Source organism: Morone saxatilis, unplaced genomic scaffold (genome assembly GCF_004916995.1).
Source record: "Morone saxatilis isolate NCDOM2014 unplaced genomic scaffold, NCSU_SB_2.0 Contig20, whole genome shotgun sequence".
Taxonomy (NCBI): domain Eukaryota; kingdom Metazoa; phylum Chordata; class Actinopteri; family Moronidae; genus Morone; species Morone saxatilis.
Window position 1 is genome coordinate 22,362,560 of NW_023339763.1, and position 17,134 is coordinate 22,379,693.

At 41.0% G+C, this 17,134-nt stretch overlaps 1 protein-coding gene across 1 annotated transcript; it reads right to left on the bottom strand.

Annotated features, from left to right (window-relative positions):
- Nucleotides 1–553: 553 nt before the first annotated feature.
- hnrnpl (heterogeneous nuclear ribonucleoprotein L) lies at nucleotides 554–12,056 on the bottom strand. The gene is made up of 14 exons (XM_035666608.1): nucleotides 12,015–12,056; nucleotides 11,396–11,514; nucleotides 9,924–10,161; nucleotides 9,290–9,375; nucleotides 9,051–9,147; nucleotides 8,665–8,737; nucleotides 3,712–3,747; nucleotides 3,347–3,415; nucleotides 3,002–3,252; nucleotides 2,338–2,459; nucleotides 2,040–2,241; nucleotides 1,894–1,951; nucleotides 1,163–1,258; nucleotides 554–1,019 (listed from the first exon to the last, which is right to left on the bottom strand). The coding sequence occupies exons 1-14, from the start codon at nucleotides 12,021–12,023 to the stop codon at nucleotides 961–963; spliced, it is 1,515 nt and encodes a 504-aa protein (XP_035522501.1). The 5' UTR covers nucleotides 12,024–12,056; the 3' UTR covers nucleotides 554–960.
- Between the last annotated feature and the right edge of the window lie 5,078 nt (nucleotides 12,057–17,134).

Sequence of the window (17,134 nt, forward strand, 5' to 3'; positions counted from 1 at the left end):
CCCCGGAGTTCTTTCTCGTCTCGCAGGTTCTCATGGATCCTGGTGGAGCCTCCTGCCATGGTCCTGCTTGACTCCCACTGCTAATATCACTGATATTTCTGTTATTACTATAGTTACTATTATTACTATAGTCACTGCTAATTGTCCACCGTCCTTGTGGTCATCATCTTCTTCATGTTCATCATCACTCACTATTAGTGTTGTTGCTACTGTTGTTGCTGTGCACCTTTGTCTCTGTCCTCCTGTCATTACCTCTGCTCTGTCTGTCTCTCACCCCAACTGGTCGAGGCAGACGACCACCCACCTAGAGTCGAAGGGTCTGTCTGAGGTTTGTGCCTCTTAAAAGGGAGTTTTTCCTTGCCGCCGTTGCCTCAAATACTGATAGTGACTGAACACTCTTCTTACAGATAACCATCTCCTTCATGCCTGCCACAGTGATCATCTTCATAGTGATACTCTTCCTTAGTCCAGGTACCAATCTATTCATTGTTACCGAAGGCACCCTAACATTCAGTACAAGCTCAGACATGTCAATGTGACTTTTTCATCCAGAAAACTTGCCAATATTTTTTATTTCCACATGAATGGCTACTGGATGTTTCCCTGCCAAGGGTGAAGAAATACAATACAAAACATCTGTGAAGATGTGAACCCTGGTTACATCAACATTCACATTAGTATTAGTGTAAACTTCATTTAGAAAACAAAAAGGTCCACATTGAAATTTTATTTCATGATAGTGGGGGGTTATTTAAATCTAGTGTTGTGAACATACAAAATAAACAAATGATTGGAAAACATGGTTAAAGTAAAATAAATCATACAAAATCATAGTTTAAGTAACATGTTCTAAACCACATCAATCCTAGTTTTTGTCAATACTGATTGTTTTAACAACAGAACTACAATATTCTCTATGCAAAGACACAAAATGCTACAAATAGTTTGAAGGGAGAGTATTTAGTTGGCATGGTGTGTGGTTGAGAAACACAGTTTCAGTGTGTAAGGGTAAGGCCCACCTGGAAGAAGGAAGAAAAAAACATTTTAAACATAAGGTTAAGGACATTATGAAGGCTTTAAAATATACAGTAAATCAAATCAACTACATGGCCAACTTTTAAGAACCATGTCTGTGTGTGAATGTAATAAGAGGGGAACTTACTAGGATTTTTCATCTGGTAATGGTTCATCAAAGCAAGGGCTTCCATGGCATCATTGATGGATTCCCACTCCAGAAGGCCAGATGAACTTCGCTCACCTTTTGTGGTACACAAGATGACTGATTAGATCACCAAACTGAATAATACTCAACTGTGTTAATGCCGTGAACTAAAATAGCAATATTCAAATGTAATGTATGTCATGCAATTTTAACTAAGTGAATTTAAATTAATGAGAATTTTAACCTTTTCTATAACATTGACTTATAGACACTCACTTCAGTAAACAATATTTATGCTGCTGAAAGTAATTAAAAATGTTTCTCTCCCTCCCAAATCCCAGTTTTATGCACACAATAAAGTAATTTAGATCCCATTTTAAATGATCTAGTTAGCAAATAACACCTTTTAGAAAGTAATCTGAGATCTGTAATCTGTCACATGGATAGTTCCAGAGTATGTCAATGCGTTGTTGGCAACTGACTGAGTGTTGCAGATAAAATAGAAACTGTAAAGTGTACATACAGACTGGGCCTTCTGTGTACACTCAAACAATGTTCCCAGCCCCTGTACTCTCTAAGTGTATAGAAATGGTTTCATTTTTGTATTTCATTTTTTTTTTTTTTAAATCTAGAAACCAGAATCATCGTTAATATTGTTTATCAGAAAATCAAAGCACTCTTCAACAAAACTGGTTTATAGTACTGGTCTGGCTGTCACTCAGATTACTTACTCTTTCCAGTGAAAAGTTTCACACTTGTGGGGGTCTTAATTCCCAGTTCATCGCAGACCTGGAAGGAAAGACCAGTTAGTGAGAATCTGAGGCTGTGGTCGGTGGAACATGTACACTTCAGAGAGGACCCTGGGAGCTTTTCTCACCTGGTTGAAGATCTCTACAGAGATGTCGGGCTGTGCGTTAAAGAAGTGCAAGACGTTGCTGGGGTGCTGGATTCTGTTCTTGGCCGCCTGCTCTGGGGAGGTGAAGCGGTTGTTGCGGGATCCATGGAAATCTTTGAAGCTGCTGGTGTTGTCCTCTAACTGGTAGCACTGCCCTGGCACAATAGCCTGCTGCTTGGACACACTGCAGAGGAAACAGGGCCAGAGGTCTTACATATCTAGCTCTGCACTCTTAATAGTCTATGCTAATGTTTTGGAATTGTTGGACAGCTGCTCTTACCAAACGTTGAGTTTCTGTCCGAAAAGGAAGTTGTTGTTGAGGTGAGTGATGGCCCTGTCCACAGAGTAACAGTCTCCCATCTCCACCATTGCTGCTCCTGGCTTACTCTTCATGAACTTAATCTGAAGGGAAAAAAACATCCCGCTGACTCAGAAACAAGAGCATGATGCCAGAACTAACAATTATTTTCATTATCAATGAATCTGTCAGTTTCTTGATTAACTTGATTTTAGTCTAAGAAATGTTAACAAATAGTGAAAAAATGGTCTTCCATTTGCCTGTTTCGTCTGACTAGCAGTTTAAAACCATGCGGCAACCTCTGGGTTAAAAAATGTATTTGTGCAAAAACTGCAGTTCCTCGAATGGTCACTTGTGGCAGACTCCAAAAGTGAGTCAATCTCCATAAGGCCCCATATTAAAAACAATGTTTACAGGCTGGTACAACAACGATTTTGGTCTCTATAGCTAATTTCCCCTAACGATAACTGTACGGGATGGGAATATTTATACATCTCCTCTGTTTAAATTATCTGTGTCTGCTTGAGGTCATTTGGCCCACCTCAGCACCAAGTCATGTCCAATAGATTTTGAGTTGATACTTTTTACTTTCACTTTAATGAGCGGTTTAATGTGGTGTGTAATGACTGATGCTCACTTCACTCACCCTCTCTACATTGCCATAGAGGCAGAAGATGTTGAAGACCTTGTCAGCATTGACCTTGGAGGGTTCGAGACCATATACCATAAGAACTGGTGAGTCAGCATGAGGGCCGTATTCAGGGGGTGGTGGTCCATATCCAGGGCCATAGCGCTGGCTACCACGACCGCGCCCACCCATACCTGGCCCCATGCGGTGGGGAGGAGGGGGACCGTAGCTGTCGTCACTGTAGCCATGATAACCTCCTTGAGGGCCACCTTAGAGAGAAGAAACATAGATACAGTACAGATACAGTAAGGAATGTGACCCATTCTTCTTAAGATCAGACCAGTTTCTTTATTGGATATTTACCATAATCAGGTGGGTGGTCTCCCAGGAGAGCAGGCTGCCTCTGGCGTTTGTTGGGATTGGCATTAGGATCTAAAATGGTAAAATAAAAGTTGCATATCAAACAGCTTCCTGGCTAAAGGTATCAAACAGGTACCTTACATGGGCTACTATGTGCTAAGGGACGAGGCTGTGATTAACATGCAACAGAAGGGCCTGACATCTAAGGTGTAAAACAAAAAAGCCTGCAGGCTCTAATTTTCTAATCTAATACGTGACATAATGGAGATTTTTGAACAATGATTTTGAAATATAGCTTTCAAACTTTTTTTTAAAGACCTCCTATATCAGCCATCCTAGTACAAACACACACACACACACACACACACCTTGTGAATTGTTCCAATTGCCTTCACCATCAGCATCTGTGCAGGTACACATATACACATGTCAAATCCAAAATCCAAAGAGTATAAATTTGGCAACACTGTATAAACACATTTCTTAACATCCTAGGCAATTATATGGAATAGAAACATTCAAGTAGAAAATCAGAGAGAAAACATGCATCAGTGCTATGAGCAGCACCTGCAGTCTAAGCACGTTTTATTGAAAACTAGGAAAACTATACAGTTATTACAAACCACCATAAGACACAGGTATAACATTAGTGTGAATAGACATCAGGACTGACGGATTGACTAGATTAAATTGTGGAAGAAAAAAAAATTAAACCCAAATTGTAGACTGGGTTCAATTCATCAACAAAAAGTAAGTACTGACATACTCCATAGTGGCCCATTTTTGTTTAAAAAAAAAAAAAAAAAGCTCTCCAGAAGCATAAGTCAACAAAACCCAGGGGTTAATTCTCTGCATCAAAAGCCACCCGGTTTATAGAGGCCACTTCCTAACGTTTTAATTATGAAAAGCATTTAATGTTCTCATTTCAAATTGAGTTATTTTCAATAAATATTTCATTCTGGTTATGAACTCTGTGTCCATGCTTTTTTGTAGACAAACATCAGCAGTATATCACTATCAACATAAAGCTTTTCAATCAGACCTAATGACACTTGTTGGTAAATTGATGTTTGTGAAAAGTCAGAACTGTCCATCTATGCCGACTTTTGAAGAGTATCAGTAAGTATGAGCCAAATGAAAAATAAATGTGTTACTTAAAATGCATTTTCGAACATCTCAGCTGAAACTACTTTAAGATGCAGCCCCGTCATGATAGAAATAACCACAATATTAAATAATGTAGTGTCAAGGACGGATCCACACTACCATACTGCTGCACTCCAGCAGGTTAACGGCTGCAGTGTCCTGTCAGCAAACACGCTTTACTATCACACAAACTTATTTCACATCTGTTGGTAAAACTGAAATCATATTTTGTTTACAGTCAGCTTATGACATTAAATCTATTTCACATCTGTTACATAAGATAGATTTACTATCCCAAATACACCCTTAACTGTATCCTAACCATTTATCCGCATAATGTTTATTAATGCACACACACTGCTGGTACAGTGATGTGAACACTGGGAAAACAGATGTGAAGTTAATCATCCTAAATCAGTGGCTGCTCATAATGTGCTTGAAATTGCTGATTGGTAACTGAATGTGCCACCAAGACACAGACTAACAGGCAATACAATGGGACATCACTGGGAGTAGTCAGAAAATGAGGACTTTAATTAGAAGCCCCACTTCCATAAACCATTCTGCATTATACATAGTCTGCATATAACTAATTCTGATTAAAACAGAAATAAAACCATTAATCTATTGGAATTCCATTATACTCACACTTAAGCAAACAAAACCTCCTGTGATTATGTGATTATAATGCGTCACCACAAGGTGTGACAGCAACCTTAGAACAGTACTAAAACCAAATAGAAAAAACCTGCAATAAAACCAAAATCCACACCTGTAAAATAAAACCCTACCTTTATAAGTGACAATCTGAAAGATCCATATTAACTGCTACTATTGCTAAAAAAAAATGGTAAGATTTAAATCCCCTTGACAGAACTAAACTTTATCTAGGTATCAAAGTTAAAAATTTTGAACTACTGACTGGCAGGTAGTGTAATAAATCAGACGGCCATAAATGTAGCAAATTCTTCGAATATTTAACAATAATTTATGAACAGAAAGTTGCCGAGAGAATTCAGAGCCAGTTTGTCGATTACATTGCTGAAGTGGTGTTACTATGGGTCTGTATCATATTGTAGTATTAACATGAAGGCTCAACAATTTAAGACAACAGCATTCATGGTGTTTTGGTTTCACAATAACTTTATAATTTTAACCATCAAGTCAGATTATTCATTCATTTCTGTCAAGTACTTACAGCACCACACATGGAGCATGGGACACAGTGGGCAGGTAGGGGGCAGTCTTCAGCAAGGATGCTACCCGCCAACCTCTTGACTCCAGCCTCAACTCATTCTCCCTCTTCAGTCTTTTCTTCCTTCTTTCCTTCCTTGCATCCCCACCACCAGGAAGAAAAGTACATCCACACATCCATGCTTGGTTTTGACTTGCTGCCGGTTTGTTTTCAAAGTTGCTATTAGAGGCTCATTTCCAGCTTACCGTGCTCTGACCACAAAGCAGGACATTTGCACCGTTTGAGAATGGGCTGTCTGTCCACAGACACACTGAGCCAAACCTGCATCACACGGGAGGCGTTAAAGGCGTCACTATGGGCCAGTGCAAAAAAAGGGAAAATGAAACAACGCAGAAACAACACAAGAACAGCAAAGAGAGAAGGAGGGAAATGGGGAGGAAGGTACAGGGAAAAAAACAGAACACCAGAGTCCATAAATGTAGAAAGCTTTAGGAAAGGATTTTTAATCTGTTTGCGTCTGTGCTTGTATGCTTGATAGGTGTTTGATGCTTGTGTCTTCATAGGCCCCCCCGTGGATATTTCTTCTTGTGTAAAAATGGACGCTCAAATGATGCTTGCTTATTTGGTTTAATAGCTGTCGGCCACTTGCAAAATGAAAAGGCATCTAGCGCTTGACAATAAGTCATCTGGAATATCTGCGTGACGATGTGCTGTCATGGCGGTTCAGCTGTGTGTTGCCGTGGATATTCAGCTCGTTGTGTTGTCATGTTGTGTTCGGCACAGGAAGGTAGAGACGAGCAGTATTTGCATCTGAGAAAGAGAATGGCCTCTTTTTTTGTTTACTGCCCCAGTGTGTGGTATCATCTGTTCCCTGGTAGGGCTGAGTGTGTCTGAAAACTCCTCTGTTGCTTCCTGTGGCTGTGTTATGGCAGGCACATCCCAAGGGCTAGGAGGCGTGGCCGCCAGCGACCACACACCTGACTCCCGCCCTCATCATCAATGTGTTGTGTCAAAAAGTGGTGACTCCTCAGGGCTCTGCAGATGAGATGTGCTGTACTGGTAAAGAGGTGGTGGTAGATGCTTATCAATCTATCAACATCAGTCTGTGGTAGATATGCGAGGTGTCTGTTCGCGTGGCCTTGGAGTATTTCTGCCCCTCAAACTGAAATGGTGGCTACTGTCCACCACCACAAGTAAAATGGACTCCCGTGTCAGGTGTTGGAGATAGAGGTGATGATGGACTTGGAATAAGGAAGTACTGAGTTGAGGTTGTGTTCCGGTATTTTTTTTTGCCCCACTGTGTCCGATGTATGCCACAGAGCAGATTTACATTAGCTGTGGCTGTGGGTGCTGTTATACTGTAGCTGTAGAAGCCGCTGTGTCTGCTTAGAGGTTGAGGTAAGCCTGTATGAGTTTGCAGTGAGGACACAAGGAGTACCTCTGTTTGGTAAGGCAGCACAAACTTTACAATATAACAAAAGATGTCAAACACCTGTATGAAACTTGAAATGTGCATGTTGTGCTTGGTTGTGTACAAGAAAAACAACTAGATAACTTTAGTGTTTGGCAAAAAAAAAGAAAATAAGAAAATTCCTCCAAACAGCACACTAAAGTCTGTAATCAGGTTAAAAATCACAGCAAAATTCTACAGCTAACCACAGAATCTAGAGCAAATATGTGATATTAAGAACTGTAGTATGGACTTCTCCATCAGGCTCCTAACACATTCTAATTCCAGCTGCTCTGAAATCTGATTACTTAACAGTTTGCCTACTTGCATCTAGCAGTGTCTTGTATTTAAACCTGTATTTTGATCATTGAAGTGGTAGAGAAGACTTTTTAACGTATTGTTTTTGCATTACATCAACAAAATGCATATCACAAATTATGTAATCCCTACATTTAAAACCCTATGTCCGCATTATCTGCTTAAAATATCTTTATCTTTGCCAAACTTCATCAATGAGTCTCAAATTAAAAAATCTTTTGACACTACAAATACTGATTTAAAAGCTTAACAATGTAGACGACACTATCAAGTGTGTTTTTTAATATCTATTTTATATTAAAGGTCCCATGAAATGCAGAATGTTCTTGTGTCCTGGACCTGTTGTTCCATCACCAGTGGTTACATGCAAAACATTTCACAAAATTAACCCAATCATGAAACTAAAATCCCACCATTTTGCTTACTGCCATTTTTTAAATAACTCATCATGTACTTGGGCATATGCAAAACCATCCATCCAGTCAAATGCAATCAGACTGTAATGCTAACACCTAACAGTGTTGTATTGACTCCTCAACAACACTGACAGTGCTCATTCTGCTGTTTATGCTCCACCTTCCCTCAAGCGTTAAATCCAACCCTGACTCAGAAATACTTGTGCAGTAGATCAAAGCCTCGGAAAGGTTTAAGACCTCCAGAGACGTTTCATGGGACCTTTAACCGGAGGCGTGCCTAGTGGTTACAACAAGTCACCTCAGCTGGCTAGTGCGCTGTCTAATTTAAGCTATGATAAAATCTCCACTATGTTTGAAAGAATGCAGCTAACAGGTGTGATAGTGTCCGTTGTGTTTACTGGATTAGAGTAGGCAGTGTTGTGAGGTTGTGCAGCTGTGACATGCTCTATAGGGAATGTGAACCTATGTGAAGAATGGTGCGCCTGCATATGCTGCTGTGATGGGTGTGTTGGGCTTTTCACATGCATGAGCCTGTAATTGAGGTTGGCTGCCCTTGAGGTTGCTCCTCATGCCCTTACTTTGAGGATGCTGTGTGGTGAGAAAATGCATGGAGACTGTGAAGGCATCACAGGAATACTGCCTCTGAACACTGAGTTGAGCAGCATTCAAACCACCATTCATCTGTGATCAAAGGCAATACCCCTGGAGGCAGAGAACCCTGACCATCCCATACAGTGGCATGAGAGGAAAAGAGGAAGAAAAAAGGGGGAAGGAAGGATTGGGGACTGCATGTTACCTTGGCCACTGAGGTTGGGGTTTGTATAGTCCCACGTGTCCTGGTCGTTCTTGAAGACATTAAGGCGTGCTGGCTGTGAATAGGATTGCATTACAAAAATCAAAAATGGTTTCTTTTCACAAACGTCTAATGTTAAAGGACCAGTGTGTAGGATTTGGTGGAATCTAGCAGTGAAGTTGCAAATTGCAACCAACTGAATACCGCTCTGTAGATTAAAAACAGCTCATTCTAAGGTAACAAAAACATAGTTTATTATACACTAATGAAAATACATCGACATGACGACATGAATATATTCAGTTTCTGCCAAAAGATCCTCCTAAATGTTACACAGTGGACCTTTAACTCAACAAGCACAAAGCTTGATGAGACTCTGCCATACTTACCTTGGCATATTCGATCTTTAGCGTGCAGCACCCAGAATAGATGTCTGCCCCGTTCAGAGAGGCTTTGGCCCTCTGGGCACTTTGGACCGCGTCAAATGTGGCAGCTATGAGTCAAGGTGAGATCTGATTATATGTTATGTATTTCTGAGGGCCTAAGTATGATTAAACATATTGTACAATAATAATGCGTTCAAAAAAGAAACATGGAAAATAAAAAAGACAATTAATGAAAAGGATATTCCACCATGGCCTGAACACCATTCTTCCTGAAGATAACGATCCTCTGTACAGGACCACAGTTGTTACAAATGGTGTAGAGCACATCCTGCAGAGGCACACAGATAAGTTCATATAGTACTCCTAATATAGTGAGCACACTTTATGCGATAGCACACATATCACACATTACCAAATACAAAAACATGCTGCTGATTGTTACCCAAACTTTATCTATGTCTATAAAAGAAATTCAGTGACATCAAATCAGAGAAGAAATTCACAGTAGTTGTGAAAAGTATATGTTATGAAGGAAAAACAAATGAAAAGTTGCACACTATTTGCATTGTGCTGTGCAGAAGAACAGTCTTCAATAATGTTTAGAATCACTAGTCCTAACGAATAAAATGCAGTGGGGAAAGAATGGATACTGTTACTGGATAGTTTTTCAGGACCTTTAATCCCTTTATTCTTCATGAAGCCAGTTTCAATCATTTCTCTTATCTGACAATGAAAAATATATGCTTAATATAAAGTGATTTAATGAATGATTCTGTTTGAACTTGTAATCACAGAGTAATGAATCCAGTTCAACACGCAGTCATTATAATGAGACACCCTCACTGCACTCAAAGGTCCATTTTATAATCTTGTTACCGTGGTGATAGGATAGATGGGGTTTATGATGGTGAGCAGCAGCACGTTGTTGACACTCCGGGTGTCATCTGAGTCTCCTGGCCGGGAGATCTTTTGGCTGGTGGAGTAATTGATGAAGGCAGGGTGGCCCGCAATGTACACCTGGTTCTCTGCTGCATATGTAACAGCATTGCAGGAGCCATTCATGTCCTCATACTCCACCAGGGCCTGGCGCTTCTTGGGCATCATAACCACATAACTGTAAATGAATATTTTAAGAAGAAAATTACAGGACCCATAGGCTGGATTATACCATGTTTCATTCGTAAAAGCACGAGACACATAAATGTTTAAAATCATTTGCAATTATGCGGACTATGCCTATAACTAGCAAAATAAACCAGCATTAAAGCAGGGGTTCTGTAGGTTTTCAACAGGTTAAATTTAAGACCTTTTTAAGACCATGATGAATGCAATTTAAGATCTGTTATATTGCCATACTGGCGAAAAAAACAGTACGAAGGATATTAAGGGAAAACAGTATTGGTTCCACGTTGGTTTGGTTTTGTGGTTGTAACACCGTCAATAATTTAAAAAAATCCCCAAAACAAATTTAAATGCCATAAAACTTCATTCAAGTAATGCTAATTTCATTAATAAAATATATTTTTAAGACCTGTCAAAACCATATCTGCAGCATTTTAAGCCTGAGAATTCAGATTATTGGATTTTAGACATTCTAAAGACCCCGTGGACAACCGACCATGGATATCTTTCCCGTCAACAATAAATCAATGGATTCCCAGCCACATGAAAGAGTAAACAAGAATTAACATTCAAATCTGCACTTCTATGCAGCTTTTGTTCAGGTTTTCTGGCCCACAAACGGTTTCACTGCACTCACCAGCGTCCCCATGTACAACAATACGCAGCTGACAGGCTCAGATAGCTGTGTGTATGCTACCTGGTCTGCCTGGAACAACACAGATAAGAAGCAAACTGGTGCCTGGTGGAAAAATCAACCATCTAACAGGCTCAAGACCAATACAGTGTGCAGAGGAATTGGAAAACTAACCCAGAATTAACAAGCAAGTGAATATTGGACTCCAGCAGTGCTCTCTATGCTGGATGTCTTATGTTGGCAACTGTTTTCTAACATAACAGCTTGATAATATGACAGTGGGTCAGGACTGTGTGCCTTTGAGGAGGTTACTATGACAGTTCACACACTAGGACCCATGAAACCTGCAACATGAGAATCACACCACTAAAGAATAGAGCAGGGTGCAAACTTTACTTTTTTATCCTGCAGCCAAACACGTACTGAATGATCCAATGCTGCTCAACAGATAAAGATTGTTATTTGGCTGGTGAGTGAAGCCAATCTTTCAGTCGCTTATATTTTACCATTAACTGGCAGGGGCTGATTTCGTGCCCTGAATACAGCGAATAATACTGTGCTCACGTTGAACACACAGGGGCTCTGCTGTTACCTGATGGCCCCAAACTCCTGCAGGGCCTCCACCAGGTCAGCTTCCATGATACCGTCCACCAAGCCCCTGATGTGCACCACCGGGGAGGGTAGCGGTTTATGAGGGTCATCGTAGCTCTCCTGAAAAGGAAACACACAACGTGATGCTCGTGGGGTCATAAAATACTTCCACCGGTGGTGTGAGGGGATGTAGCAGCGGACAGGTGGAGGGGAGTACACAGCAGCTCCGGTCAGTGACTCTTATAAATATAACGTTATCCGTTATCGGATGGAGATTAGCGTCCGTAACGATAACTAGCGTTCACATTAACCACTGGTCCGACAAAACCACACATCATTTGTGCTAATTTGCACAGCTTACAATGAACTAAACCATGTTTTCTACCAGTAAAGAAAAGTGCTGGTATGTGTCGTTCAGTAGTTATTTAACATTAATTAAACAAACTCCATGTCCGCTGTAACGTGTTCTAACAGCTAGCTAAACCTGGGCAAACTCACGTTAACATGAAATGGTTTGCGTCGGTTAGCTACTTAGCTTCTCCTCGTCAGGAAAAGCAAAAACCTAGCGCGTTTTTAGCATAATACGACACCAGCTATCAAGACAAGGAGGAAACCCTCACTGTTGTCATTCCTCCGTCCTCAGTTTTCTGTCTTTTCGTTGCTCTGCCGCCTTCTCCGTAGTATCGGCCCGCAGCAGCAGCCATGTTGTCCTGTCCCCTGTGCCGGGCTACTGCTGCATTCAGGATGTGTGGGAAAAACGGAACATTGTTTGCACAGTTCAAATTAATGCCTGTTTTTCTATTGTCCCTAGATTCAAGATGTAAAGACTTAATTGAACCTTGAAAAGGTTCCTGAAATCACATTGTATCCTGTACATGGGACAAAAATTCAAATAATTAAATTTTTTCTACATGTAAAAGCGTCTCCTCCAATGGTAACCGAACATTGTGATGGGAGCCTGACTTTTTCTTTTATTATTTTTATGAAATTGCGACTTGACAACCATTGTGGCTTATTTAGACCAGGTTTCTTAAACGTTGTATTTCCCATGATGGGTAGTTAATGCATCAGCAGAGCGTCACACAGTACACACGTTACTGTTGGTCAATTTATCGTGTCAATCATTAATAATATCACGCCCCCAGGAGAGGAGGTGGGTTAAACCAAGTTATTCACAGCCACTGGTTCAAACACAGAGGAACACTGCTAACCTGTTACAAACCTGTCTTTGTCTTTGTCTTTGTCTTTTCCCCCCCTAATTCATTACATTATAATTCAGAAATGTCCAGCTCTGAAAACCAAAAAAGTCGTTTTATGCATACAAAAGTATGTTTGTTACTGTGTTTGCATCACTGACGCTTATTCACTCTTGTCTGTGTGCTTTTTCTAACGTCCCTGCCATACGCTGGTCCTTTAAAATCCACCCACTGTGACAGTGGCAAAAAGACGCCCACCACCCTCTGCACAGCACCTTCACCAGGCAGAGGAGTGTGTTCAGCGGCCGACTGCTGTCCCAGACATAATTAACGCGCTAGTATCCGTGCGTGCGCGGATGGTCATCGTTTCTATGTAGAAATCACGCATGTGTGTAATGTCCTCGATTTTCGCCCTCTGATCTGATTCAGTATGCACAAAACGAATTTCTGACCCGTTCACATAGGGCTATTACTATATAAGAGCAGACTCCCTGTTGCTAGAGTTAATGTTTATCTGGAACTTGATCTTTCTCTGTCCCGCTCATATGTTATACTCGCTCTACCAAAATCACGCGGATTCTCTTCTTCTGTCTCTCTTCTCTCCTTGTATATTCGTTGCTGCTCTCCCTACCCTCTTCTCCTCGGTCTTATGTACTTCCTCTCTGTCATGCTATCTTCAAGAGGCTCGAACAATAATCCATAGTCTCTCTCAATGGGATGGTCACTTAAGTATCCACTGTACAGCACAGGGACACAAAACTCAAATGTTGTGTAAGACATGACGATTAATCCGTCCATCCTCATATTTTTGGCGTGGCGTTTTCCATCCCGCAACAACATCGGAGTGAGTACAGAGATGAACTCATGAGTATTACTTATCGCCCTCAACGGGTTGCTAGAGTGGTGGCCACACGCGCCGTTAGGATCAGCCTGACTGCTTGACAAATTGTAGTACGGGCAACTTCTTCTCCCATATCCCTCTCTTCCTTCTGTGTTTGGTCACAGAATGGCACAACTATAAGTAAATTCACTTTAGTGACTGACGCAGTTGGGAGCGACTTGTGAGTTATTCGATCATAGAGACATGGTGGGTTGACGTCGGGAGCACCACGTGTCGTGCCAATGACCCCTCGTCCTTTGACTCCAATACTAGACATAATTTACACCATAATTTACGAGTGTGTATTGCTGAGGGAAATGTTCAATAGTGTGTTGTGATGTTTTTAGTTGACATGACTTTACATGTTTGTGCTTGTCAGTTGTTTGCAATGCTTTGTGTTTACAATCTAGCGTACCTGTTTGGTTCATATCTGATTCGTGTGTATGTCTACGTTGCTGCCGCTAACACAGACATTGCTGAATAAATGGGTGTGACAGGAGCCCACTGACTAGTGGATCTTCGAACTAATGAGTTTATGAAGATAGAGACCCTCTACAGGAGGATGGCTGCCGCACCGATAAGAGATAGAATACAACAAAGCTAAGTATGGACGATCAACATGACAAACACGCTGGAACTACTCTACAAAGACTGGCAAAGAAAGGCAAGACTTTCGCAGTAACATTCAGTAGCTTACACTTTGTGGCTCGTGGAATATCCAGATTTCCAACCGCCACTCTGATTACATAACAGAGTATTTTTTGGACTCGCTTGTGGTGTTTGACTAGTTTTTTCTCATAGTTTTCTAGACACACATAGCAGCTCCACAAAATGCAATACTTCAAGAATAGGTCTAGTGAGCGGAAGGTTACAGTGGGATCGGTATAGTGCTATTTCTCTGGTCAGATATTTCTGTGCCGTTAATGGCTCCGTTGATGGAGGCCTGTTAGATGGTCAAGGGCTTTCTGAAAGGTCACATGTGAATCTCACCACTGCTGTTTACCATCCTTACACTTTCTATCAACGTAGCGTAACCAAATCGAGCTACCTGTAATAGTCTTCTAAGTCATATGGGCATGTGGTGAACGGTTATGGCCACCATCATCTCAAGAGCATAGTGCTTACCCTACTCCTCTGCCTCCACTCCAACCTGTTGCTCCGTTGCTTCGTTGCTGCGAGAACTGACTTCTCCTTTTTCACCGATCCTTCTCGTCTCCTCAGTTGAGAGCGTTCTTTCTTGTGGACGCACCCAGAGGTACAACGGGGTGAAATACTGCTTGGATAAGTAACAAGTTGACACCCCTCCAGAGGTCACACACCACATAGCACACAGCCAAACACACACACCATCCTCCCTGCCTTCTACGTCTGGTGTCTCCAATTTACGATTATTCCTCCTCGCTACTCTCCAGTGCTGAACCAGTGCTCATTCGAGTCCTTCGAATTGATCTTCAGTCGGCCTACTGCCTCTCTCTGCTGCTGTTCTATTTCTCCCCATTTACTGCAAAATCAGCGGAGCAATAGACTTTGCCTTTCACAATAATAGAAACATTCTCTTCGCTCGCGGCGCGCCGCCCAAGAACATATATTGATGACAAGCGTAGCGGGATGTGGTTGAGTGCAAGTTACATTGGTTTATTGGGGATAGTGTGCGGAGCACAGCCAGGCGAATGTGGAGAATCATACATATAACATACGGTATGCTGCGTTGAAGGCCTATGAGGAAGGGCGAGCTGGTCCAAGTCCTCCCCCTTCTTCGATGGTCGATGATGCCTGAGATTTGTGTTGCAGGTGTTTCTGTGTTTTTACAGTTTGAGTTTGGTTTCTCACTGCTTCGCTGATACTGAAGGGAAGAGAGATGGCGATGCTGCATCTGTCGTGTTGCGACTTGCCTCCAAACCACTACTGGTCACTGGTGACACAGCACAGAAAATATTCGCATAGTAAATGGATCAATGATACTGTAACTCGTCACAAATTATGGTGGAAGTGCTCAGTCAATGTTACGTGTCCTCTGTGTTTTTTGGCTACTAATTTGAATGTAGATTAATGACACAAGGTATACACATTGAAGACGTTTTAAAGTTTTATTTTAAATATCTATTAATATTATCACGATAGTGAGTGGTCTTCATGATTTATTTACATTTATGTCTCTTTTTTCGAGTTTTTTAACTTGTTGTTCTTTATTTCATTCTGGTGTTCCCAGAATCACCCTATGAACAGTTAGTGTTATATAATAGATACAGGTGCTTATTTCGCTTCGCTGCCGAGTGGTTGACATGTTAGTATAGATCAGTGCATTAGTTTGGATATGGTGGGACTGCACACTGACTGAGTTAACAACTATTATGATCATACTTCTTAAATATGGTGTTGATTTCCTCTGCGTAGAGCTGATTCGAGCTCGAGATTAAGTATACTAGGTTCAAGTATTGCTACTGAGCCTTCAGATGATCAAGAATTGTTCATAAACATGGGATAGAATCTCGAATTCCATTGGATTTGCTCTCATGAGCGACTTATCATTGTTTGCAATATATATACAGGTTTTTGAGGTTTATTAAAAGTGTGGTGCATCCGAGAAGCGCCAAAGTGATGTAATAAAAAACATAGGTGACTTAAGCAATAAACAGACCTCTAAGTGATAAAATTTCTTGTAGCAAACGCGAAAGAACAGTAATATAGCCAGTAAACTCAACATAGGCTAAATTTATAGCATGAGAGATACACAGATCCTATATCAATATGTCACGAAAGATGGACATTAGTAGGTGGTTGGGTAGCCTCTAGTAGCTGTTCCTTCACGGTTACGAAGTGAACCGGTACGGAGTTTGATCTCTCTGTGCCTGCTCTAAATACTACATCATCGTAATACAATCCACCTTTGGTCCCAGAAGGAATATATTAATGTTGTTTTTGTATATCAACCCAATGAGCTGATAGATAGTTCATAGGACAATCTCTCGAAATTTGCTTTTGGGTCTCGCAACCTGCTCCTCAAAGCACTCGTACGCTTATATATCTGATAATCACAGGATTATATAGATAGGCTGATTCACATCGTTCATTTATCTGTATTTGTTAGAGTACAAACAAGCTTGTAGTATTTATGTGATGTCTCATCTGGTAGCCTCTGAGATAGACGATAGGAAAAATTTTATGAATATCTTTTCGAAGTAGAGATAGACAATTATTCAGCTGATATTAACGGTTAATGTATAAGAATATAGACACGTGTTATTGTCCTATTTCACACGGATACTGTTATTCGCACACGAGCAGGAAGCAAAATCAGACTTATCAGCCAGAATAAGTAAAAATCCATCTCATACTTTTCCTCACATCGTCGGCCATTTGGTCATTAAACAGTACATTAACACCGTCAAATTAAAACCCTGACCTTAAGGAACAGATTAAAAATAAGATAAAGATAATATATTAAAAAATGTTTATAATAATAAAAGTTAACAGTCGGCTACATAAAACATTGGAAACAGCTAAACAGTGCCAAATGGATGGTGCCAGAATACAGGAAGACATTGGGTCCATTGGTCTCATTGTCCTCCCTGGGCCGTTACTGGGAGAGCTGGTTGCGTACAGTCTTGATGGCCAGGGGACGGAGAGGAGTTTTGTTGTGGCTGTGTGGTTTGGCGGCTGGGAC